The sequence below is a fragment of the Microcebus murinus genome, chromosome 16, assembly GCF_040939455.1.
Source record: "Microcebus murinus isolate Inina chromosome 16, M.murinus_Inina_mat1.0, whole genome shotgun sequence".
Lineage (NCBI taxonomy): Eukaryota > Metazoa > Chordata > Mammalia > Primates > Cheirogaleidae > Microcebus > Microcebus murinus.
In genome coordinates this window covers 9,477,847-9,503,871 of record NC_134119.1, presented here as the reverse complement: position 1 = coordinate 9,503,871, position 26,025 = coordinate 9,477,847, and the positions used below count along the sequence as shown (strand labels likewise).

The 26,025-nt window shown below is 41.2% G+C and overlaps 1 protein-coding gene across 3 annotated transcripts in view; it reads right to left on the bottom strand.

The window, feature by feature from the left end:
• The window catches only part of ZFP64 (ZFP64 zinc finger protein), an 80,104-nt gene that overhangs the window by 36,574 nt on the left and 17,505 nt on the right, over positions 1–26,025 (bottom strand). For 2 of the 3 annotated variants that reach the window (XM_012766111.3, XM_012766112.3), the window contains exons 3-6: positions 25,126–25,287; positions 23,941–24,003; positions 21,240–21,491; positions 14,191–15,632 (exon numbers count right to left, since the gene is read on the bottom strand). In XM_012766111.3, the coding sequence (XP_012621565.1) occupies positions 14,347–15,632; positions 21,240–21,491; positions 23,941–24,003; positions 25,126–25,287 (1,763 nt within the window). In that variant the 3' untranslated portion in view covers positions 14,191–14,346. Of the gene's footprint in view, positions 1–14,190; positions 15,633–21,239; positions 21,492–23,940; positions 24,004–25,125; positions 25,288–26,025 lie in introns of those variants that run through there. The other variant, XM_076010860.1, reaches the window with a different exon arrangement.

Here is a 26,025-nt window from a genome sequence, read left to right as displayed (position 1 = left end):
ATAGTCAACTTGCTTGAGATGAAACTGGGCTTTACTGTAAAAAATGATGACTAGAAAAACATGGATTAAAACAAAACTACAGTAACACAAACACAGCAAATATGAAATGAGAATTACATACATTACAAATGAGATAACAAGATTTGGTAGCTACAACACACTGGGAGGAGCCATCACCCAATCTACCATTTAATTGACTTGTCTTACTTAGAAGAGAATGTTTTGCTCCATTGACGAAAATGCAGTTTTAAAAAAAGTACATCCTAAAATAATAGGGAATGGATGAGCGAAATAAGTTTTTTTTTCAAACTTCCAATGACTATTTGGAAAGTTGAACACAAGGGCTTGGTCTTTGTCACAAACACTTCACTGTTTTTCTACCAAGCTTGGGAGTGGTGTATCTTTCTAGAACAGCATCCTGTCTTAAAGAGAACATGCAATCTACATGCTTGAGGTGCCAGCACAGGGAGTGCCCTGTGATCTCGTGAGTCTCAGGTGGAATCATCCTCATCTTTAAAAGAGATAGTGGTGGTTTCTCCCTTCTTCAAGAAGTTCTTTCCCCTGTGGCAGGACCTCCCACCCTCTCCCCACTGAGAGCTAAACACTGAGGCCTTTGACTGTGAAAATGCTGCAACTTGAGATTCTTTACCTTCCCAAGGCCCTTTTTAAGTCCCCATAGTTATAATCTTGTATTCAGAATTTTACATTCTTTTTCTTAACAAGAGCTCCCTAATTTGTATACACTTCAGGCTCCATAAAACCTGGATCCACTCCTGATGGATTGATTGATTGACTAAGACAGGGTCTCCCTCTGTCACCCAGGCTAGAGTGCAGTGGTGTGATCTTAGCTCACTGTAGCTTCAAACTCCTGGCCCCAAACTATCCTCTTGCCTCAGTCTTCTGAGTAGCTGGGGACACAGGCACACGCCACCACACCCAGTTAATTTTTAAAAACTTTTTTGCAGAGACGGAGTCTCTCTATATCGCCCGGGGTTGGTTCCGAACTCCTGGGCTCAAGTGATCCTCCCAACTCGGCCTCCCAAAGTGCTGGGATTACAGGTGTGAGATACCGTGCCCGGCCCACTCCTGATGTAAAGTCAGGTTTTGTTCAGGCTGCCTCACCTCTAAATTTCTCACCTAGTCTGTAGAGAAGCTTGCTTTTTCTGTGTCTGGAAGCCAAGCCTTCCATAGCAAGTCGCCAAACAATCGAATTCAAATTGACAGATGTGTTTTATGGCAGAGTCATTGATTTATAAATGCAGGGGGTTATTAAGATTTTGAAGTTTGGTGGCATAGATTCTGTGATTTTATTTAATCAAGTGTCATTGTGACTTGAGCCAGAGCCAGTCGGGCATTTGCAACTTCTCAGTCTAAAGGTGCTACCCTGTGATGCTGTCTGGAAGACTGGCATCAGGGGTTGAAAGGCCATTCCCACAGCAGGGTGCCGGGCGATTTGGACCATTTTAGGAAGAGGTTTCATATGTTTGTTTCATCAGATGCCAATAATAATAATAATAATAATAGTAGCAACAATAAAAAGCTCCAATGGTGGTCTAATTTTAAGACAGAACTCTCCATTCTAATACAGAAAGATGCTATAAAAGGTAAATTCAATCTAACCACTCTTGAGTGCCACACTTTCTTACGACTCCTCTAAGTTTTCCTGTCAACTGCTAATCTCAGGGGTCTGGGCGGGGTCCAGGGCAGGGGCTGGCAAACTCTGGCCCACCGCCTCCTTGTGTGTGGTCTGTGAGCTAAGGCTGGTTTCACATTTTTAATGGTTGGAAAAAAATCAAAAGAAAAATAATAATTTTTTGATGTGGAAAGTTATATGAAATTCAAAATCTCAATGCCTCGAAATGAAGTTTTATTGGTGCCCAGCCGTGCCTACTCTCCTACATGTCATCCAGGGCTACTTTCATGCCACCCCAGAAGAGCTGAATAGTTGCCATGGAAACCGTCTGGCCCAGAAAGCTGAAAATATTCACTTATCTGGCCCATTGCAAAAAAAAAGTTTGCTGACTCCTGCTCTAGGGCAAAAGTTCTTCAAATTGGGGTTCTCGTATTTTGGGAATATACAAAGATTTTTCAAGAGGTACACAGGTATGATTAAGGAAATCAATTTGCAGATCTTTAACTCCTAGGTGTACATTTTCCTGAAATTGATCAACTCAGAATTTACCCAGAAGGTGGCCCATTATGCATAATCCATACTGAAGCAATGCATGGAGCTATAAAATCTCTGGGCCATGACGGTGTTAACGTTGAGAAAGCAATTGACTCTATGATTGGGAAAGAAATCTCATGCGGTTTTCAATTCTTTGCTTTTAAGAAAATTGACCCAATCAATTATGACTGATCAATATGTGATTTTTTTTGGTATATAATTCAGAACAAATTAAAATAATTAAGAAGTATTGCTATAAGAATACAATCTCTATTTTCATATATGTATTTATGTGACTAAAACTCGGAGTTTACATCAACAAAAGAGAAAATTTGGAATATGAAAATGAGCTGTATCTCATTCTTGCAACTGGTAAAAACAGTTTTACAAAAAGTAATATTCATCAAGGATATATAAACTGATTAAAAACCAGACCTGGCCCAGTGCAGTGGCTCACGCCTGTAATCCTAGCACTCTGGGAGGCCAAGTCAGGAGGATCCCTTGAACTCAGGAGTTCAAGACCAGCCTGGGCAAGAGTGAGACCCTGACTCTACTAAAAATAGAAAAAAATTAGCTGGGTGTGGTGGCATACACCTGTAGTCCCAGCTACTTGGGAGGCTGAGGCAGGAAAATCACTTGAGTCTAGGAGTTTGAGGTTGCTGTGAGCTAGGCTGATACCATGGCACTCTAGCCTGGACAACATAGCAAGACTCTGTCTCAAAACAAACAAACAAAAAACACCAGACCTATCTACCCCATTAAAATATGTAATACCAGTAAATTTTTGCTTATATTTAATAATTATTTCTCAAAATGTGTAATATATTTATGTTGTTTTGATCAAATGTGTCTAATGACAATTTTATATAGAAGAAATGTCTAAATCTCTGAGCCTTGTGATAATAGGAAATAAACATTGTGAATTTCAATTTATATAACTATGATTTCATTACTGAGAAGTAGGATGAGAGAAATAACAAAAAATTTTCAAGATTAATAATGGTTCCTACCTTCGAGTCCTTCTACCTATTCTAGAAGTTTCAGAGACTAGTGCTCTCAAGCTGATTGGCTAAGGTGAGACATTGCCTCACTTTTTTTCCTGGCGATAGCATCATTTTGTCTCAATTTTGCTGGGCCACAGGACCTAGGGCATCTGAGGATTGGATCAGATGGAATCACATTTTACATCTCTACCAGATCAGAATTTAAAGACTACTGAAGAGAAAAGAATCCTGTTTCCAAATGTATCATTCATCTACCAAGACAAAAGAAGTCCCACCTATCTGTCCTCTTTTGAGGAATACATTCTAGAAAGTACTCTAAAGGAATAAAAATAAAATCAGGGTAAAGGTGTGAAATAGGGGAGGGTGGAGAATGTAATGAACTATGGTGAACAATGAACGTCATACTTTTTGGTTAAATATAAATGGAGATGGTAATTTGACTGGGAATGTTAATGTAAGAGATATACCATGGGGCACAACTTAAAAGAAAGCCTAGAAATAAATTTGCATGCAATCTCAGAGAAACTCAGCATTTGGGATACAGGGATGTAGAAGAAGATAAGGCCCCAAAGCTCCTCTCATTGGGAAGATGCCTTCCTAATGGAAGATTGAAGCATATTTATTTTTTGCATAGAAGTAGAGAAATATAAATTTAACAATAATTGTTAAAGATTGGAAAGTAACTGTTAACAGAAAGGGGATGAATATATGAAATGTTCCAGAAAAAAGTCAGAAGTTAGAAAAAAGGAGAAAACCACAAAATTTAATAAATAATAAATATTAAATAAGATACGAGTAAATAATAGCAAGTATATGTTACTATCATAAATGCAAAGAATTTAAATTTTCCTGTCAAAGACAAAGACTGATAAAGATACTAAATAGTAGAATGAGCAAATATAAACCAGGCAAAAGAAATAAAATACAAAATAAGACTCAGAATATTATTATGAGATAAAGCATAATTTAAGGCCATCAGCTATTAAATGGAGGGAAGAACTACATAAGGATAAAAGGTAAAATTGACAAAGAACATAGAATAGCCACAAACTTGTACTCATCAAACAATATATGGCAAAATAAAGGCTGGGTGAGGTGGCTCACGCCTGTACTCCTAGCAATCTGGGAGGCCGAGGCGGGCGGATTGCTCGAGGTCAGGAGTTCGAAACCAGCCTGAGCAAGAGCAAGACCCCGTCTCTACTATAAATAGAAATAACTTAATTGGTCAACTAATATATATAGAAAAAATGAGCTGGGCATGGTAGCGCATGCCCGTAGTCCCAGCTACTTGGGAGGCTGAGACAGCAGGATTACTTGAGCCCAGGAGTTTGAGGTTGCTGGCACTCACTCTAGCCTGGGCAACAAAGCGAGACTCTCTCTCAAAAAAAAAAAAAAAAAAAGAAGCAAAACACCTTGGTAATATAAGAAAAGCTTGATAAAAAACCCACAATCCTACTGAGAGGTTTTAAAATACTTCTTTCAAACTTTACCAAACGGACAAAAACTAAGAGAGGACTAGAAGAATTGAGTAACAAAGTCAACTTAATTCATAAAAATTCGAACTCTACGGAGACTATATACTTTTCTCTGATGCTCACTGAACATTTGCAGAAATTGGTCACGTAAATGGCCACACAGAAAACTATTAAATTTTACAGGTTACATTCTCAGACCAAAACCCAGTAATATCATAGACCAAAAACCAAAACACAGCTTCACAGATTGCAACCACACACAGGCCTCATTTTATTGCCCTTTACTTTCCTGTGCTTCACAGATGTTGCTCTCTGCAGGTTGAAGGTCTGCGGCAACCCTGCGTCCAGCACGTCTATCGGCACAACTTTTCCAAGAGCGTATGCTCACTTTGTGTCTCTGTGTCACATTTTGGTAATTCTCACAACATTTCAAACTTTCCCCATTGTTATCGTGTCAGTTATGGTGATCTATGATCAGTGCTCTTCGATGTTACCATTGCAAATGTTTCGAGACACCATGAACTGCACCCATATAAAATGACAAACTTAGTCGAGAAATATGTGTTCTGACTGCTCCACCAACCCGGACATCCCCCCATCTCTCTCCCTCTCATCGGTCCTCCCTATTACCTAAGACACAATGATATGAAAATAGGCCAAATAATAACCGCACGATAGTCTTTAAGTGGTCAAATGAAAGGAAGTGGCACACGTCCCTCACTTTAAATTAAAAGCTGGACATGATTAAGCCTAGTGAGGAAGGCATGTTGAAAGCTAGACCTCTTATGCCACAGTCAGCCAAGTTGTGAAGGTAAAGGAAAAGTTCTAGAAGGAAATTAAAAGTGCAACTTCAGTGAACACAGGAATGATAAGAAAGCAGAACAGCTTCATTGCTGATGTAGAGACAGTTCGAGTGGTCTGGATAGAAGATCAAACCAGCCACGACATTTCCTTCAGCCAAAACCTAATCCAGAACAAAGTCCTAACTCTCTTCAATTCTACAAAGGCCGAGAGGGGTAAGAAAACTGTAGGAGAAAAAAGTTTGAAGCCAGCAGAGGCTGGCTCGTGAGGGTTAGGGAAAGAAAAGTCATCTGCAAAAGACAAAAATGCAAGATGAAGCAGCAAGTGCTGATGTAGAAGCTATAGCAAGTTATCCAGACCATTGATGAAAGTGGCTACATTAAACAACAGATTTTCAGTGTAGACGAAACAGCCTTCTACCGGGAAGAAGATGCCATCTAGGACTTTTATAATTAGAGAGGGAAAGCTTGGCTTGAAGCTTCAAAGGACAGGCTGACCCTTTCATTGGGGCTAATCAGCTGGTGACCTTAAGTTGAAGCCCATGCTCATTTACCACTCCAAAAATCCCAGGGCCTGTAAGAATTATGCTAGATCTACTCTGCCTGTGCTCTCAAAATAGAACAACAAAGCCTGGATGACAGCACGACTGCTTACAACATGGTTTACTGAATATTTTAAGCCCACTGTTGAAGTCTACCACTTAGAAAAAAAAAGATTCCTTTCAAAAGATTACTGCTCGTCGACACCGTACCTGGTCACCCAAGAAGCCTGATGGAGATGGACAAGAAGATGAATGTTGTTTTCATGCCTGCTAACACAATAGCCATTCTGCAGGCCATGGATCAGGAAGTAATTTTGATTTTTCCCGTCCTATTATTTAAGAAATACATTTCTTAAGGCTACAGCTGCCATAAATAGTGATTCCCCTGATGGGTCCAAGCAAAATAAATTAAAAATCTTCTGGAAGGGATTCACCATTCTAGATGCCGTTAAGAACATTTGTGATTCACGGGAGAAGATCAAAATGTCAATTTTAACGGGAGTTCGGAAGGAGTTGATGCCAACCCTCATGGACGACTTTGAGAGGCTCAAGACTTCGGTGTGGGAAGTAACGGCAGATGTGGAAGAAATGGCCAGAGAACTAGAATTGGACATGGAGCCTGAATAGCTGCAATCTCATGATAAAACTTGAAGGGATAAAGAGTCGTTTCTGTGGCTGAGCAAAGAAAGTGCTTTCTTGAGATGGAATCGACTCCTGAGAAAGATGCTGTGAACATTGTTGAAATGACAAGAGAGGGTTCAGCATATTACATAAGCTTCGCTGATAAAGCAGTGGCAGGGTTTGAGAGGATGGACTCCAATTTTAAAGGAAGTCCTATTGGGGAAAAATGCTATCAAGCAGCATCTCATGCTATAGAGAAACGTTCCAGGAAAGGAAGAGTCCATTGATGCACAAACTTCATTGTTTTTTTATATTTTGAGGCAGAGTCTTACTCTGTCATCCTGGCTAGAGTGCAGTGGCATGATCATAGCTCACAGCAACCTCAAACTCCTGGGCTCAAGCCATCCTCCTGCCTCAGCCTCCCGAGTAGCTGGGACTACAGGCATGCGCCACCACATCTGGCTAATTTTTCCATTTTTTAGTAGAGATGGGGTCTCAGTCTTTTTCAGGGTGCTCTCAAACTTCTGACCTCAAGCAATCCTCCTGCCTTGGCCTCTCTCAGTGTTAGGATTACAGGTGTGAGCCACCGTGCCTGGCCTCATTGTTTTCTTATTTTAAGAAATTGCCACAGCCGCTCCAGCCTCCCGCTGCCGCCACCCTGAACGGTCAGCAGACATCAACACAGAGGGGAGACCCTCCCCGGCAAAGAGATTACAGCTCGCTGAAGGCACTGATGATTGCTAGTATTTTTTAGCAACAAAGTATTTTAAAATTAAAATATATACATTTTTTTTTTTAGATATAATGTTATTGCACACTTAATAGACTACAGAAACCCAAAAATGTGTGTGAATTACTTTACTCTGGTGGTCTGAAAATGAACTGGCAGTATGTCTGAGCTACGCCTATACTTGAAAAATAGGAAATATACTTTTATATAACCCCTGGATTCTGCCCTTTTCCCACACCAACCAACCAACCAACCAACCAACCAACCAATCAAGCAATCCTAAAACTGAAATAACAAAGTATCTAGAAATTTATGAAAAGAAGGATATGTCATATAAAAGTTTATGGGGATTTGAATGTAAGGAAAAATTTTAAATGATTTTGAAGCAGGCAAAAAAGATTACTGAGTATTCTGTCAGTTCCCAGACCTGGGTTATCAGATCTATAGAGGTTAGTGGCTCTTAGTTTTGGAGCTATTATACAACTTCGTGGGTTACAGAAACATATAATAATGCAAATACCTCGTCCACAGGACTGCAAACAGGTTTTCCTTGATGGAATGCTCTGAAGATAGTGACCAGTTTTGCATCTGATTGTCAATTCATTTTAGCATTCCTGATTACCTACGTAATTAAGCATTTGTTAAATTCTCCTTTGAACCTGTTGATATCTTACTGGCTCCCTTTTTAATTAATAAATTAAATGAAATCTTTGACACTTGTTCATTTTATATTTGTATGACAGTCATGATTTTAACTTTAAAAAATTATTTTTTAACATAGGTGAAGGCATAATGGAAAATATATAGCTTTAAATGTTTTTATTAATTATTAAAGGTTGAATAAGTGAACTTAAGAGAGAAAAATAGAATAACAAAATAAACGGAAAGAAAATCCAGGGAAAGAATTATTAAAGATATTAATAAAAGGTGAAAGCTGAGATAAATAAAAAAGCGGAGGGGTAAAGAAAGAATAAATAAAAGTAAAAGCTCTACTTTTACTTTAATACAAATGACCAAATTAATAAGTCCTTGGCATACTAAGTAGAAGACTAAAAATACTAAAAAATTTACAGTAGTAACAAGAAAGTCAATAGACCCCAAAATGACAAAGAAAATATTTTAAAGAGAATGTCAAATGAAATAATAGGACTACAAACATGAAAATTTAGAGCAAAATGGATGATTTTTTTCTCTTGCAAAATATAAATTACTAACATTGATCCAGATGAGGTATACAACCTGAACAGACCAGTTATTACAGAAAAATATTGAAGTTTGTTAAGGCTGTACAATGAAAAAGAGCATTAGCCTAGATTAGAGAACAGATAGTTTCTGAGATAGTCAAACGATTGCAGGTCATCAAAAAGGAAGAAAAGAGCTCCAATTTATTCTTAGAACAGCATAGTCTAAAACGAGAACAAGCAAAAATCAGAGATATGGCAAAAAAGAAAACTAGAGACCAACTGTGCTTATGTGTCTAGTCATGTGTCTCTTATCAATGGAGCGCCACTCTGGGAAAGGTGTCATGAGGCTATTGCATCGTTGTGTGAATCTCATAGGCTGTACTCACATAAACCTAATGGTGTCGCCTACTACACACCTGGGCTGTATACGTCACATATACACCCGGCCTGTTGCTCCTAGGCTACAAACCTGCACAGCAGGCACTGTACCGAGTATTGTGGGCAACAGTAACACAGTGGTAAGCATTTATGCTTCTAAACATAGCTAACCAAAGAAAAGATACGGTTGCGGTAAAAATACAAAGATAAAAGATAAAAAATGGTACACGGGTTCGGGGCACTTACATGAATGGAGCCTGCAGGACTGTGAGTGAGTGATGAGTGAACAAGAAGGCCAAGGACAATAGTGCTCTACGTTACTGTAGACCTTATAAACACCGTACATTTAGGTTACACTAAATTTATTTAAACATTTCTTTATTCAGTAATGAATTAACCTTAGCTTACTGTAACTTTTTTAGTTTGTAAACTTTTATGTTTTTTTTGAACTTTTTTTTTTTTTTTTTTTTGGTAGGGGGGGCCAAACCACGTGGCTTTATTATACACTCGTGGACGAGGTTCTGGGGCCCCAAGAGCAGGGGCCCCGGAAGTCGCCCGTTTTTTTTGAACTTTTTTTGTCTCTTTTCTAATAACACTTAGCTTAAAACACAAACATAGGGTACAACTGTACAAAAATATTTTCTTTCTTTACATTGTCATCTTATAAGCTTTTTTTCTATTACATTTTTTTTCAACTTTTTAAACTTTTTTGTTATAAACTGCGACACAACACGTATTAGCCTTGGCCCACACAGGGATCACCCAGATGTCACTACATGATGGGAATTTTTTAGTTCTGTTATAATCTTACAGGACCACCACTGTGGTCTATTGTTGACCGAAATGTTGTCATGTGGTGCATGACTGTGATTGTAAAAATTCCAAATAAAATGAAACATAGCAGTGTACTGGAAGAATAATCCAACCTGACCAAGAGGGTTTGTTCTAAAAGTGCAAGCTGAGGGCCGGGCGCGGTGGCTCACGCCTGTAATCCTAGCGCTCTGGGAGGCCGAGGTGGGCGGATTGTTCGAGGTCAGGAGTTCAAAACCAGCCTGAGCAAGAGTGAGACCCCGTCTCTACTATAAATAGAAATAAATTAATTGGCCAACTAATATATATAGAAAAACTTAGCCGGGCATGGTGGTGCATGCCTGTAGTCCCAGCTACTTGGGAGGCTGAGGCAGCAGGATTGCTTGAGCCCAGGGGTTTGCGGTTGCTGTGAGCTAGGCTGATGCCACGGCACTCACTCTAGCCTGGGCAACAAAGCAAGACTCTGTCTCAAAAAAAAAAAAAAAAAAAAGTGCAAGCTGATTCAATCCCAGGCTGTGTCCTACACTAATCCACTGTATCAACGGATTTAAGTGCAAAACCCAAATACAGCTAAATATATTGAAAAGATATTGGATAAAATTCAGCAACCCACCTGCATAAAAACTCTAAGTAAAAATTGGAGGAGAAGCAAATGACCCAAGCACTATAAAAAACCATTATCCAAAGAAGTGGTGTATATATTAGATCAGGAAATTCTAAAGCCATTCAAGTTAAAATGAGGGACACAACAGGGATGCCAGCTATACCAACATTGTTTGGAGGTTTTGGCTAAAGTAATAGGACAAGAAAACAAAATAAGTGGTATAAATATTGTAAGGGAAGAGATGAAACAATTGGGAAATGAGATGACTGCATCATATAATTGTCATAAATCATATTTATCAGAGACCAAGAGTTTCTAATAAATACTATTCATTACTGAGAAGTTTTACTAAGGGAGCTCAATATAGACAAAATACACTTAAATAGCATTTCTTTATGTTTGCAACAAATGGAAAAATACCTATTCACAATTATAACAAATTAAAGAATAATAAGGAAATATAGGCTTTATATAATAAAAATAGTCTATGTATCATTTTATTGAGTAGTGTTTACAACAGGAGTTAAAGGTTTTTGGGTGGAAGATTTAACATTTTAAAAGTTATTCTTTATATAAGTTATATAATATCAATGTAATTCCAATCAAAATCCCCAAAATGAATTTTTTTTTTTTGGTGGGGATGGATACTGGATAAAATAACAGTTCATTTGAAAAAATAAATATCTAAGAATTGCTAAGAAAATTTTGGAAAAGAATAGCTAGAGGGAGGCTTTGTAAGTCTAAAAGAGTAAAGTTTACCTTAATGCTAATATAATCAAATACGAGATGTTGGCAAACAAGAGAAGATAAAGATGGGTGAGACAAAATAGAGATTCCAGAAGTAGATCCAAGTATACTTTACAATAAAGGTGAAATTACAATTTCAGTTTTGAGGAAAATAATATTTTGTTTAACAAATGATCCTGGTATAAGTGGGCAGCCAAACCTGTACATCATACATATATAAATATCAATCTGGCTGCAGTGAGGTGCTAACTAAAAACAAACAAGATAAAAATATTAAAGAAAAATCCAGTTTAATCTCATGAGAGGGAAGACATTCTTAGAAAACAAAGGAGCCACAAATGACGCAAAAGAAGAATCCAGCTATACATAAATAAGTCATTTTTACATGGTAAAAGCATCGCAAGGACAGTCTGAAGACAAATGATGGGTGGAGATAAACGTCAGAAATACGTATCAGACATGAAGTCAATATTCCCAACTTCCTAACTAACCAAGGAGAGAAATGAGGGGGGAGTAATACATTCACAGAAAAGAGAAATGCAAATGAACAGCAAGCGTATGCCAAGAAGTCACAGAAAACGCAGATCAAAACACCAGCCAGGGAAATGCACAAAGATCAGAGAACCATTTTCACTCATCAGATTGACAAAACTTCAAAAGATTGTTAATTGATGATAGTTGGGGTCACATCACAGATGAGATTACCATGGTTAAAATTAATCTGAATCTATGCAAGTATGAACTATGGAAACTCAGGGAAACTCACTTTTGGGAATCTAACTTACAGGGGGAAAAAAAAAGCAACCAAATAGGAGGAATTATGTAGGATATTTATTGCAGCAGTTTGTAATCCCGCCCCAACCTGCCAACAACCTAAATATCCATGAATAGGGAAATGGTTGACTGAAGCATGGTACATTCATACCTTTGGCTTAAAAAAAAACTCGGGATAGTTGTATTGATCCACAGGACTATCAATAAATGGAATAATAAAAGCAAGTTGCAGAGAAATGTACAGTGTGATATAATTACTATAAAAATAGGAAAAATTTTTCTATGTTATCCTTGACTCTATGTATGTTGGTAAGAACACAGAGAACTTAACCTTATTTACCTTGGGTGGGGAGAAAAACAGGGAAGGGCTAGAGGGTGTTGGCTTGGTTTTTGTACAATTCCGTATATAATTTATTGCAAGGAATGAGTTTTGCTGTTGTAGTTTGTAAAAAAACAAACAAACCAAATATGCATGCATGTGTATGTATGCGCATGTGTGTGTATGTATATGTACACATGGAGGGCAGATGGAAGGTGGAGATAGAAGGATATAAAAAGAAATATCGACTGTAAAAAGAAAACAGTATGATCAATTCAGCCTGAACTTTATAACTGGAGGGGAAAACATATATACATAAGCATAAAAAGATTGAAATGAAGTCCATCAATATGGTTACATTGTTTGCATAGTGAGATTATTAGTAACTTCCATTTTTTTCTCAATAATATGCTGTTTTTCATATTTTCTATCTTAAATACATATTATATTTATAATCAGGAAAAAAATTATTTAAAATTGAAAAAAAGGGGCACTCAGGGGGAAAAGAAAGATGTAGAAAACAGGCTCATGACAGTAAGTTTCCCAGGTAAAACTCAATAGCTGAACAGTTTCCTAAAGAGCTGTAGGCAATAGGACTAAAGTGACAAAATTATTAAAATCACTAACATTGTACACTGTAAGCCTTTCCTGTTTCTTACCAAAACCATAGTTGATAGCTCATTATTACCATTGCTGATACGGAAATGAAGGAATTCTGGCAAACAGAGCAGAGCAAGTCATCAGGATTGTGTCCAAACATCAAGGATCAAAGAAACGAAGGAGACAAAACCTAGCTCTAACTCTGTAGCTATTTCCTAAGGGAAGTGAACTTTGTGTTTCCAACAGGGGAAACCATCAAGGTTTCTAACATCACTATTTTGTATTTCCCTAGCTTGCTAATACAAAAGAAGAAAAAAAAAGCACATCTTCATATAGGAGTGAGATGATCTGCATAATAATTTTGATTACATAAACTTACGTGTTGAAAACGGATCTAAGTATTCTTGTAACATTCTAAATATGCTTCCCTCACTCACAACAGTAACCTCCACGGCTTACCGACCCTTGCTGACACCGGAAATCAGAGATATTACAGCCCTAGAGAATGACTTTCGGTATAAATATGGGTGATTCCAGCTTGCTCTCTGATGCCACCTACTGAACAAGCAGCATTTTAATTAAAAACAGAACACAATTTGAATTTGAATTTTCCTCTCCTCAAAAGCTCATGCTTTGGAAAAACCTAGGTGCTTTCCCAATTCACTCACCTGAACCCTGGACCCTGCACAGATATTAACATCTAAAAAATAGTATTCTAGAAAATTCTGTCTTAATTGTTAGCAGGAATTTGCCTCATATTTTGTACCTAAACAGAAATGTCAGGATTGTCAGTCTGAAGTTTCAAAATGAAAGTAATAGTGGGATGGATCACTTTAGGTACCACGTATATTTAATTTAACTGTGAAGGAGGTAAGATATTTGTGTAATATTTATGAGAGGGCTAAAAACCTTTGCTGCTTCAAGTTCTCTTTAATTATATAATGGTTTATACTCCCTCACCCCCAAATCATACCTTGACTCTAAAGAACCATTAACATTCAGTGTATTTTAACCAGGTATTAATTTATTAGGGAACCATTCCTTTTTTGCTCATTAGCACTAAACTATTTTTTTTTTTTTTGGTCAAGTATCCATGTAACATTATGTAGAAAATGGTCCTTCATGCCTATAGATTTGTATCGATGTCCTAAAACACAAATACCCCAAACTCTGGAGGGCAATTCAGCATGGGGCAAAGCAGAGGCTGAGAAGTACCATCTACTACACAAATTTAATGAGATGGAAAAAAACAAAACAAAAACAACAACACCTTTATTAGAGCTGGAAAATCAAGTTGGAAACAAATGTATTCACTACTTAATGCATTTAATTCCAACCCTTCATTGGCATCCTCTCGGTGACGTTATTCTACGCCAGGTATCACACGGTGGTTCAGAGGTGGTCTCAAGGTTGTGACAGTGTTAAAAAATTATAGTAAGCAGTATAAAATCACAATTTATTGTGGAGGGGGGAGATTCACAACAATCTTTAAAAACGTTAAGAGCAAACCTCTTGCAGATTTCTAGAGAGGATTTCCTTTTTTCTTTCTTCTTTTTGTCACCTGTCCCCCCCCCTTCTTCCCGCTCGGGCGCTAGTCTGGGATGGAGTCCGCGGGGCAGAGCAGGGCGGGGTGCGCCGCGCCCGGGATGATGGAGAACGTCTGCTTGGGCAGCGCCGGCTGCGAGGAGGAGGAGGAGGAGGAGAACATGGGCGGCGCCGCGGTGGCCACCGCGATGTCCTGGCCGCCGTCGCTCACCACCGTCACCTCGGCCGTGCCCTCCTGAATCAGCGCGTTCAGGCCTTCGAAGTCGGCGCAGGCGATGCCCGAGCTGGCGATGAAGGTCTGGCTGCCCGCGCCCTCCTGGGGCCCGCCGGGCGCCGCGGGGATCAGAGTCTGGTGCAGCGCGTCCGCCTGGTCGTGCGCGGCCAGCAGCACGGCCGGCTGCGCCCCCGCGCCCGCCTCGCCCGCGCAGCCCGAGGGCGGCGGGGGCGCGATCAGACTGACCTGGCGCAGGATCTGCAGCCGGCCGCTCCCCGCCAGGTCCTCGGCGCTCTGGGCCACCAAGGCGGGCGGCACGATGTTCACCGCGGCCGCGGCGGCCTGCACGATGGTGTTGGCCTGGGGCACCTGATGCCCCACGATGATTTTGACCCTGCCCTCGCCGAACTGGGGCACCTGGCTGGGCTGCAGGGGCACCTGGAGGTGGCCCACGGCGAGCGGCGCGGCGGGCTGCTTGCCGGGGTCGATCTGAAACTGGAGCACCGTCACGTCCGAGTTCTTGCCCTCGCTGTGCTCGCTGTGCTGCCGCTTGTGGCTGCGGAGCGAGTCCTCCCGCATGAACGAGGCGTCGCAAATGTCACAGTGGAAGGTCTTCTTGGCGTCCAGCTTGGCCACCTGCCGGCCGCTCTGCCTGCCCGCGTCCTTCCGCTCCGGGGCCTCGGCCTTGGCCAGGTCCCCGTGGAACTTCTTCACGTGCTTGCTCAGGTTGCTGGGCTGCTTGGTGTCGAAGCTGCAGTAGCTGCACTTGAAGGGGCGCTCGGTGCAGTGGATGCGCGCGTGCACGCGCAGCGCGGCCTTGCTGGAGCACGAGTAGCTGCACTCGGAGCACTTCTCCGGGTGCTCCGACTGGTGCGCGCGGCTGTGCTTCCGGAGGGTGGCCTTGCTGTCACCCAGGAAGTCGCAGTGCGGACACTTGAAGTTATTCCCGCTGTGCTTGATGCGGACGTGCGACTTGAGGTTCCCCTTCATGGTGCAGCGGACGTTGCAGAACTCGCACTTGAAAGGCTTCTCCCCGGAGTGCACCCGCATGTGCCTTTTCAAGTCCGAGCTGATTTTGAACTTGGCGCTACAGAGCCAGCACTGGAAGGGGGCGTCCCCTGTCAACACAAGGTGAGTTTCAATAAGAACAGGCAGGCAACAACCACAGCGGACCCCCCCGAAGCGCATACCAGAAAATCTCTTATACCAAGGCGGGCAGGTGGACACCGTCTAACCGCAGCTCCTAGCAGCCCCTGGGAGGGGGCAGATAGGGGAAAGGCTTCTCTTCTTCCCCAGACCTAAGCCACCACCACCTTTATAAAACCCAGAAGAAAAAATGGGAGATTGAAAAAAAAAAAAGCTATTTAATTGTCCCGAATAAAATAAGATCGGTAAATATACTTGTTAGAGTCTTTAAAACGCTCAAGCTATGGTTCGTACCGTCAATGCACCCGTTCTGCTAGTCAATGGCTCACAGTTGCATACTTTTGCATAATCCGTGGATTTTGGTTGCGTTAAGATGTTGCGACAGATTCAACAAAACATTTTCATATGGGGCAGCTCCACGCCGCACTCGTTGGAGTATTCTTTTTACAATGATCGAAACACCCAGCTTATACTTCATGCAGATTTTTATTAATAAAGATGTGTTTATTGCACAAAATGTATTTATCCCACACTGCCAGCTGTGCTCTTTTACTTGTGAAGTTACAAAATCCAGCTGCTTGATTTTTTTTCTTAAAAACTCATATTTGCTGAAAGATGAGCAGGGAGAGTGAAATTGCAAACATCTGAATGGATACAGTATTTCAATTTCTTTCCTCAATGTATGCCAAGTCTTAATTCTCTAAGGCAATGATAATTCAGGCAAATTGGGTTTACCCCACTTCCCATTTCAGTATTTTTTTTAAGCAAGTGAAATAACAGTAGCCAGTAGTCTTCAACTGCTTCCGGAATGGCAGGTGCTATGCTGAGTGAGTTCTCCAGAAGAATGGTCTCATTTGGCGCTGACAAGGTCCCCGTGAGGTGGGAACTATTATTAACACTATTTTTTTTACCACAATTTTACAGATGAGAAGGCTGAGGGCCAGAGAGACTACAGAACATGTTCCAGGTCACCCCTTAGTACAAGGGAGGGCTTGGATTCCAATCTAGGCTAACTCCAAAGCTGGTATTCTTAGATGCTAGGTACATATAACTGATGTTTGCTCTCTTAGGCCATAAACTCAAAAAACTGGGATTGTCTTCCAGTTTGTTAGCATAGGGCCTACGATATCACTATGAGCTGCTTGATAAATGCAAGCAGACATGGCAAGGAGAGATTTAACAAGCTATTAGAAAAAGGAGGAGCCTAAAATTAAACAATGTTCAGCATGACTAAATACCACCAAGATAATGCACATTAAACTAACAAGGAATAGTAAGCTACACCTATGGGCCAAATCTTGCCCATAGCCTATTGTTGTAAATAAAGTTTTATTAGAACACAGCCACGCCCAGCTGTTCACATATGGTTACTTTCATTCTATAACGGCAGAAGCGAGTGGTTGTGACAAAGAATGCATGACTCATGAAGCTGAAAATATTTACAATCTGGCCTTTTTCAGAAAAAGTTCACTTTTTCTGCTTCAGAATGTTGTCCTTAACTCTTTTATGCCATCATCCCTTTTTGGGAGTTTAGTGAAGTCCATGGAACCCTTCTCAGATAATGTTTCAAATGTACAAAATAAGTAAAAATAAAAACAATAAGAATAGAAAAGAAACCAATTATATTGAAGTAGTTATTAAAAGAAAAAAATTGCGATATGCCAATGCATGTGTTATACTAATGCATTAAATAACAAGACTTAGCGGCGGGTCTAGTAACTACAGTAATTTCTAAATAAAGAAGAGTGTAAACGATATTTTGATCTGTTGGCAATAATTGTCATGAAAAGATTTGCGATTTCTACTGGTGACAAGTTCACGTGCGCTGTTATCAGATTGGTTGCCTATTTTCATAATTGAAGGATGTGCCAAATTTCAGTACAGGTTAGTGAAAATGAAGATGTAATTTTCCTTTCCATTCAAGTTCATGGATTTCCCTCCCAAATTTTATTCATGGATTTCTGGGGGGAAGATACCTGTGGGCCCAGAGTAAGAAACACTGCTCCAGAACGTCCTACTAGGTTTACCAGTTATATCTTTGCCAAAATTATAGTGACAGTCTTCTTCTTCTTCTTCTTTTTTTTTTTTTTATCAATTTGCATAGTTGAAGCCCAGAAAAAGCAGATAACCAAATCTCACAACTAAGTTGCAGAGTTTAACAACACTTTTTTTTTTTTTTTTTTTGCAGTCACACAAGAGGAGGTTTATTTTCTGGCTAGCCAGGGTCCAAGGCCCAGAGCACCAACGCAGTGGCCACTCTCGCAGGCAAGGACTTAACAACACTTTTTGACATGAAAGCAAAGATTTTAAATCTCCTTGTAATTTTTTTTTCCTTAACCATAACTTTATTTCTTTAATGAGACATATTTGTCCAATAGTCCTGGTGGCCTATAAGTTCCTCAAAGCTAATGAATATGTTCATTCTTGCCCACTACTTGATGTATACAATGTCTGACACATGGTGAGGTTTAAAGATTGTTGAATGAATAAGTGACTGATATATTTTAGCTGACAGATCTTTCTTAAGTTTAGGTTGCTACTAAAACAACTGATGATGTAGTCCATCAAATCAACACAGGGGTAAAAACAGAATTCCACTAATTTAAAATTTTACAAATGCCACATATTCATTAAAGGGAAAATGAACACTCTATGGAGACAGTGCATAAATGGCACACATTGAAATTTTTAGAAAACACGCCTTTTCTAAATCAAGGTGAAGATGTTACTATAAATGGTAAGTTCATCCTTGTAAATCAAAATGAACCACTTTCATAAATGAATTCTTCAGCTTCTCTAATTTAGGCCGGGGGGGGGGATTTCTGAAGACAATCAGTTGGACATCAATCATGCCAATATCTTAATTTATTGCAGTAGATTCCAAACATGTTCCCAAATCTCCCCACCTCCCCACCCTCCTGTAGCACGGCCCCCTGCCATGTCATTATTCGTGCTCTCCCAGCAGGGCAGGATGACCTCCCAGGACCTACAACACGTGGCTCAACCATGTCATTGGATTCGGCCAATGGTATGTTAGGTAATTTGACACAAGTACTGGCTTGAAATGGGCTTGTGCACTGGCACTTGCTTGCTTGCAACTTGGTCATTGCTGTGAGAAGGTCAATCCTGGCCTAGCCTCCTGGGCCCAGGAGAAGGATGACAGGTAGGTGGAGCAGAGCTGGATTCCACAGGCAAGGCCAGCCCACAGCCAGCAGATCCTCGGACTCAGGAAGTGAGCCAAGCCAAGATCACCAGAGTCACCTAGATGACACCCAGCTGATCCCCAACATGGGAGCAGAAAAGGCATACTGTTGCATTATTATCCACTGAGGTCTGGTGGGTTTTTATTATGCTGCACCATTATGACAACAGATGACTGATACAGATACTGGTATCTGCAAATGGGGTGCTGCCCTAACAGAGAAGCACAATATAGAGCACTGGTTTTGAGACTGGGTAGCAGGTGGAGGCTGGAGAAATGGCAATTCGCACTAGAGAATGGCAAACATTCGGTAAAACTGTCGCCTGTGGTAGCTTAGCAGATAGAAAATACGCATAATGAGTTTTGGACTTGAATAAAGAAATAAACTCTAGGCAGAACAGGGGGAGTGTTTTAGAAGCTGGATATGACAAGATGCTACAAGAAAGAGACAAACAAAAAAAAGAACTAGCCATTTTCTAAGCAGAATTTAGAGGGAATATAGTAAGTCAAAGATTTGCTGCAAGTAGTTTCTCTTCTCCAGCCAGCATCGCTAGCTAGATTTTCAAAGTAAGAGAAAAGCCTGGGGAAGAAGGTCATATCCAAGGAACTGACCTCAGAGTAAAGATCAAATGAGAACTAAGAGGTCTGAATATAAGGCTCTTTGTTAAAATCGCCAAAAGAATTAAGTTGGTGCCAAGTATGTTCTCGAAGCTGGACAAAAGGATTCCTAACACCCCTAGAAGGTTATATGCCGAAAGTGCCTATAATTGAGAAAAAGAGGCAAGATTCTAAACGAACTGTGGGTGTGGCTTTTGGTGCCTGAATACATAGGAAACACACGAAGTTTTTAAGACAGCTCTACCAGCAAAACTGTCGCCAGCCTAGCCTGAAACAAAATGTGAGAAGACCTCCCTCCAGCTCTTGATAGGCAGGAAGTAGGGTGAGAAAGTTTTTCAAAGGTACCTTGTTCAACCCTTTTCAGAAGGGGCTTAGGAAGGTGACTGAAAGCATGTTCCAACAGGCAGAGGCAAGAACCAAAGAGCTGGTTCTCAAGAAACAGTCCCTGTCCCCTGAGTGACAGGGACCTGGGAACCTTTGCCCAGAAGGGTCTCAGAGATGCTATGGGCCAATGACTGCCCAACGCCTCCCATTCTTGCCCTTTCAAATATTAATAGAATTATTGTAATTATCTCGGCTTGGTTTTACTACTGTATATCGCGCGTAGCGTGACAGACAGCTTGTCTTTTACTTCTGTGTCTCTGGATGAAGAAGAGCCGTGCCCGGCCCTGATGGAGATTACACGAGCCTGGTCTTCAAGCCCGGTCCTAAGATTGGCGGAGACCTGTGGGGCTCTCGCGAGGGTGCGAGTGCATTCTGCACGTCGGAGAGATGTGAACGATGGTGGGGATAAAGGTAGCCTGTAGCTGTTTGCAAAAATGGTCCCAATTCTTCACCCCTCCCTGTATCCCTGACCTTTGCCATGTGAGCTTGTGGTGGCCTCTCACTGTGGGTGAGCTCGGTCCCATTCCTGACACCAAGGCCAACCGTGGGACTTGCCGTAGCCAACGTGATCCTTGCAGACCTATACAAGTGGAGGCTTCAAAGGGACTAACACGGTGGGGCAGGCTTGCTTGGACCTCTGCCACCCTCATGAGAAGGACAAGCTGGGGATACTCAATGGTCCCAGGATGAGAGATGCACAGAGCACAGCCAGGTGGCCTCAGCCAAGGCCAGGGGACAGCCGGCTAGCCCACGGCCAGCAGACCCCCAGCCTAGGTCAGCAGACATCCGCACCCCCCCCAACACACGTGCTTAAGCCACACCAAGATCAACAGGGTTGTCTAGACAAGTCTGACCCAAAGTATGTGAGCAACACGCGTTTACTATACGCCATTGAGATTTTGTGGTTATTGTTACGCAGCATCATTGTATCAATAGCTAACTGATACACAGGCCAAAAGGAAAACATATATCATTTGTTGAGTTACCTATTCTGTTGATTTTGCTGTCTGTTTTTTGGTCAAGCTGTCCCACGCTAAACTCATCAGAGTATACATTAAAAAATTACTGAAATGCCTAATCATAATGCAGAGATTTATCAAAGATGCATTGCTTATATATTTCATTGAGTGCACCTCCTCAATTAAATACCAGTGACTATGTTATAAAATCGTATAAAAATGTATTTACAGTAATAAACTTGATGTTTTTTTCCCCGTTTTGCTGAGAAAGGCTCTTCTGGGCAGATGAAAAGCAAACCTGCAAGCAATGGGAAAACCAACGCGTTTTCTTACGTTGCGACTAAATACTTCCAGGTGCTTATGCCTGAAGCCGGAGGCAGGCAGGAGCACAGAGGGTGAGCAGGGGCAGGACTTACCCGTGTGGGAGCGCAGGTGCACGGTGAGCTGGCTGGAGTTGCGGCTGGCGTAGGGGCAGATCTGGCACTTGAAGGGCCGCTCGTCAGAGTGAATCCGCAGGTGCTTGTTGAGGCTGCTGCTGTCCGCGGCGGCGTAGTCACACGTCTTGCACTTGTAGGGCTTCACGCCCGTGTGGCACCGCATGTGCGTCTTCAGCTTGTCCTTCCGGCTGAAGCACTTGCCACACACTTCACACTTGTGGGGTTTGTCTCCTTCAAACACACACACAGACGGTAGCAGGAAATAAGATTCAAAAAGAAAAAGGCTTATTTCCTACCACCTTAAGAAAAAAATACCATGTGACTACCCAAAAATATTCAGGCAACCCCAAAACTTTAGGTGCACGATTGGCAAAGAGCTAACATCTCGGGAAAGGGGGGAATTTCTTCTTCTATTTTCCTTATTGGTATTTTCTGATTTTTTTTTTTTTACAATGAATATGAATTTCTTATCCATTACAAACCAAAGGCAACTAAAATAAAAATTTTAAGTACAGCTAAGTAAAATAAGAAACTGTTAATTGTCCCTTATATTCATTCTCCCCTTTTCCCTTTCCACAAGAGACATGCCCTAAACTTCAGAACTCCAGCGTCTTAGCAGCGTTCATGGCTAACCAGCCCAAAACGGTATTTCTCAGCCTCTCTTGCAGCTAGGTGTGATTCTGTTACTAAGTTTTCGTCACTGCAATGGCAGAGAACGTAAAAATGCATCCCTTCCACACACTAGGGGATTGCTAGCCTTTTACTTTTTCTCTTTTCGGTCTTCCTCTGAGCTGCAACCAAGACATGGCGGTGAGTCAGCTGTGAGGGCAGGTGAGCGAGCAGGTGAAAACAGCACACCTGCAGACGGCCAGGTAACGTAACATAATGAGGTAGGGAGAACGTAAGTTCCTCGACGATCTCCTAGGACAGAGCTGCCCACCTGCCCTAGATTACGCTCTTACCTCCATGCACTTGCATGAGAGAGGCGGTGCCTAGCCACTGCTAACTTCTCCATGTATATTCCCCAACAATTAATCTCTCAGCATTGTCAGCGGCTCAATAGTGAGGGATCCTGATAGTTTCTGTAAAAAGGCCTTTTGCTGTTGCCGCTCCCCCAAACCCCAGGGGTGATTAAGCACTCACTCCTCTCTGAAAGTAACGAAGGTAAAATGACACACCTCCCCGGCAACCCTTGGGCTTGAAGATGTTGATTGGGACGCTTTGGGTATGCAGAAACTATCCTACAAACACAAGCTTGGCTGTGTGTCGAAGATGCTTTCTGAAGACTTGCAGAAACAGACTTAAACTTGTACTTTTACAATGCTTTCCCAGTCATCATTAATAGTTACAGTACTTTACTCTTTCCATGATAATTACGTTATGCTTGATGGATGGAACCTCAACATAGGAAACCCACATACAGAGTTCCACTGCTTGTCACATTGAAATGCTTACCCATACTTGAAACTTAATATTTGGATAATTAGAATAAATCCAAATGACATGACACTGTGAGGCTGATTCGATATGATGGTGACCTCAATGTAATAAGACACTCATTGGTCATGGCCAAGGAATATAAGAAATAACTGTTGCCTATTTCATCTTCCAAAGGCTGAGGCGAAATAGTGGACTTTGGGCAATCAAAGAAGTCAAAGTCAAATTTCACTGTAGCCTCTAAACATTTATACTCTTTGAATTGACACACATCTGCATCATTTGAATATGAGCATCTAATATTTTGTTAAATATAGTCTAAAAGCAACTCCCTTTTTTTTTTTGGAGACACAGTCTTGCTTTGTTGCCCAGGCTAGAGTGAGTGCCATGGCATCAGCCTAGCTCACAGCAACCTCAGACTCCTGGGCTTAAGCGATCCTTCTGCCTCAGCCTCCCAAGTAGCTGGGACTACACCATCATGCCTGGCTAATTTTTTCTACATATATTAGTTGGCCAATTACTTTCTTTCTATTTATAGTAGAGACGGGGTCTTGCTCTTGCTCAGGCTGGTTTCGAACTCCTGACCTTGAGCAATCCACCCACCTTGGCCTCCCAGAGTGCTAGGATTACAGGCGTGAGCCACCGCGCCCGGCCTGCAACTCCTTTTCCATGCAGAAAATCTGGCAAACATTAAAAATATTAAATAAAATTTAAATCACCAGAAATAATCATTTTCCCCATACATTGATTTTTCTCTCCTTTTCCACGAAAGTATTTATGAAATCCTCATTTCTAAATTACAAAAACGACACCACTCACCGTATCTAATGATAAAATGTGAAAATACATAAAAGTTTTTATTCTTTCCCCTTATTCCTCTCTTCACTAATCATTACACACAAACACACACACTTACACGATCATCTCCTCAACATAAGAATATGTACTTTCAAATTTTAACGAATTTTGGCAGGTCAGTTTCCACAGTGGCTGCAGCAGTTCACGTTCCCACTAGCTAAGTTTGCTCGCATCCTCTCCAGCACTGTATTTTATTGCTTTAAACATTTTCTGCCAAAATCGCATGTAAAAACAGCATCTTATTTTTATTTAATTTTGATCTGTATTCCCGTGACAACGAGTGAGGTTTTGAGTCACAGCATGTGTCGCATTTATCTGGATCCCCACCCAGCTCCTGGCACGTGGCAGGTGTTTGGGGTGCCCGTGCTAAAGAAATTTTACTTACCTGTGTGGATTTTTAAGTGACGCTCCATGTCCTTCATGCCATAGGCAGTTTTGAACTGGCAACCTACACAAAACAAGGAAAGATTAACTACAAAGGTGAATGGCGTAACTGTAGAGTGGAGAAAACTGGCAGAAACTTCCTCAACCAAGGGACGAACGTTAACACCACAGTCATGGGACCAGTAGATCTGGGTCCTTAGATGTAAGGCCCAGTAGACCCTTACATGACGCACCAAGAAGGACACAACACGGCTTCTGTGGTTCCTGCCCAAACTGCGTAACCCAAATCTAATCATGAGGACACATCGGACAAACCCAGACTGAGGGCCACGTTGCAGAACAACTGGCCTACGCTTTTCAAAAATGTCAAGCTCCTGAAAGACAAAAGCTTATCTGTTCCTGATGAAAGGAAACTGAAGACAAATAAAATCCAAATAGTGAGCACAGGTTGAAGCCTGGACTGGGGGAAAAGTATTTTTTCTTTTGATGAAGAGGACATTTGTGGGACAATCCGTGAAATCAGACTAAGGTGAGTAGATCTGGTAATAGTCTGTATACATGTTAATTTCCTGATTTTGATGAACGTCCTGTAGTTATATAATAGAATGTCCTTGTTTTTAGGAAATACACAGCAAGGTATCTGGGGTCAAGGGGGGTGGGGCATCATGGCTGCAACCTGCTCTTAAATTATTTGGGAAAAAATATACATATATATATATAGAGAGAAAGAACGATGAAGCAAATATGGTAAAACACTAACATTTGGGGAATCTAGATGAAGGGTACACAGGAATTTTTTGTATAATTTTTCTAACTTTTCTGTAAGTTTGAAATGATTTCCAAATAAAAAGTTAAAAAGAAAAGTAAGGGAAGAAAAATCGTACTGGATGTCTTCCTAAACTGTAGCACAGGCAGAAAAATGTACAGCAATCTGAAGTTTTCACGAGCTCCATTTCAAAGGCTCGTGGCCATAAAAAAGTCTAAGAGCTTCGTGCACAGTGACCAGGGACAGCGAGAGAAAAGCTGTATGCGCTGACACAAATGCTGCGGGGCTCTGATTTTTATGTCTAGCAGTTCGGGAAACGTCCATGTCCACTAGTCAGGAATTCATAGGTGAGAGTCCTGGAACCCGAACCAGGGTAAATGTCCCACCCTGTACACAAGTAGGACATAGTACTGCCTTTACCTGGATAGCAACAGTTAAGCCTCTTCTGAGCAGGTGGGGTTGCAGGCTTTTTGGTACGAGACTTGGCAGGGAGAGAGATGACGGTGGCTGTCTGGTTTTCGTTACTTTCCGTGGGCAGGTAGGTTTGATAGCCATGTTCAAAAACGAATTCAGGAGCTGAAACTAAAAGATATAATAATTATTAATTTTCATGATAGGAACACCCAATAGCTATTCACTTTGCCTACCTTCCTTTGTAGAAAATGAACATGCTAGACTGCTTCCCAAGCCTCCTTTGCTGCTTAGGAGGGATCGCAGGGCCCAGTTCTAGCCAATGAGACACTAGAGAGCACCTGTTGGGGTGATTCTGTAAAGATTTTCCTCTCTGATTTTTTTGAAAATAGAAACAACAACAAAAAAAAGAGCGAGAGAAGCCGTTGAGGAAAGCTCATTCATGCTTCCCGGTTGCCCCGCTTCCTGTCTTTCGACATGCTGGAGTGATGATGTGATGCCTGGATCTGTGGCAGCCATTCCGTAACCATAAGGGGAAAGCATGAGAATCAGATGTTGAGCCAGAGGTCTGAAACCATCCAAATGTAGACTTCTTAAATCAATAAGAAATGTCTCTATAATTTATGCCAGGTAAATTTTCTGTTAACTGCAGCCAAATGCATTAGGCACTCTCATAAGCTGTATGACAAGCTGTATCACAAAATCTTAATAAAGCACCAGAAAGGAACTAATATAAGGAATTGTGGGCAAAACTAGTCTAATTAACATTCTCTTCAGCATAAGTATTCCTAAAGGAAAAAAAGAAATTCTTGTACTCTCACTGAAGTTTTGAGGCAAAAAGAAAAAAAATAGCAAAAGAGAGACCAAATACGAAATATCATTGTAAAGATAACATAGGCAATCTTGCAT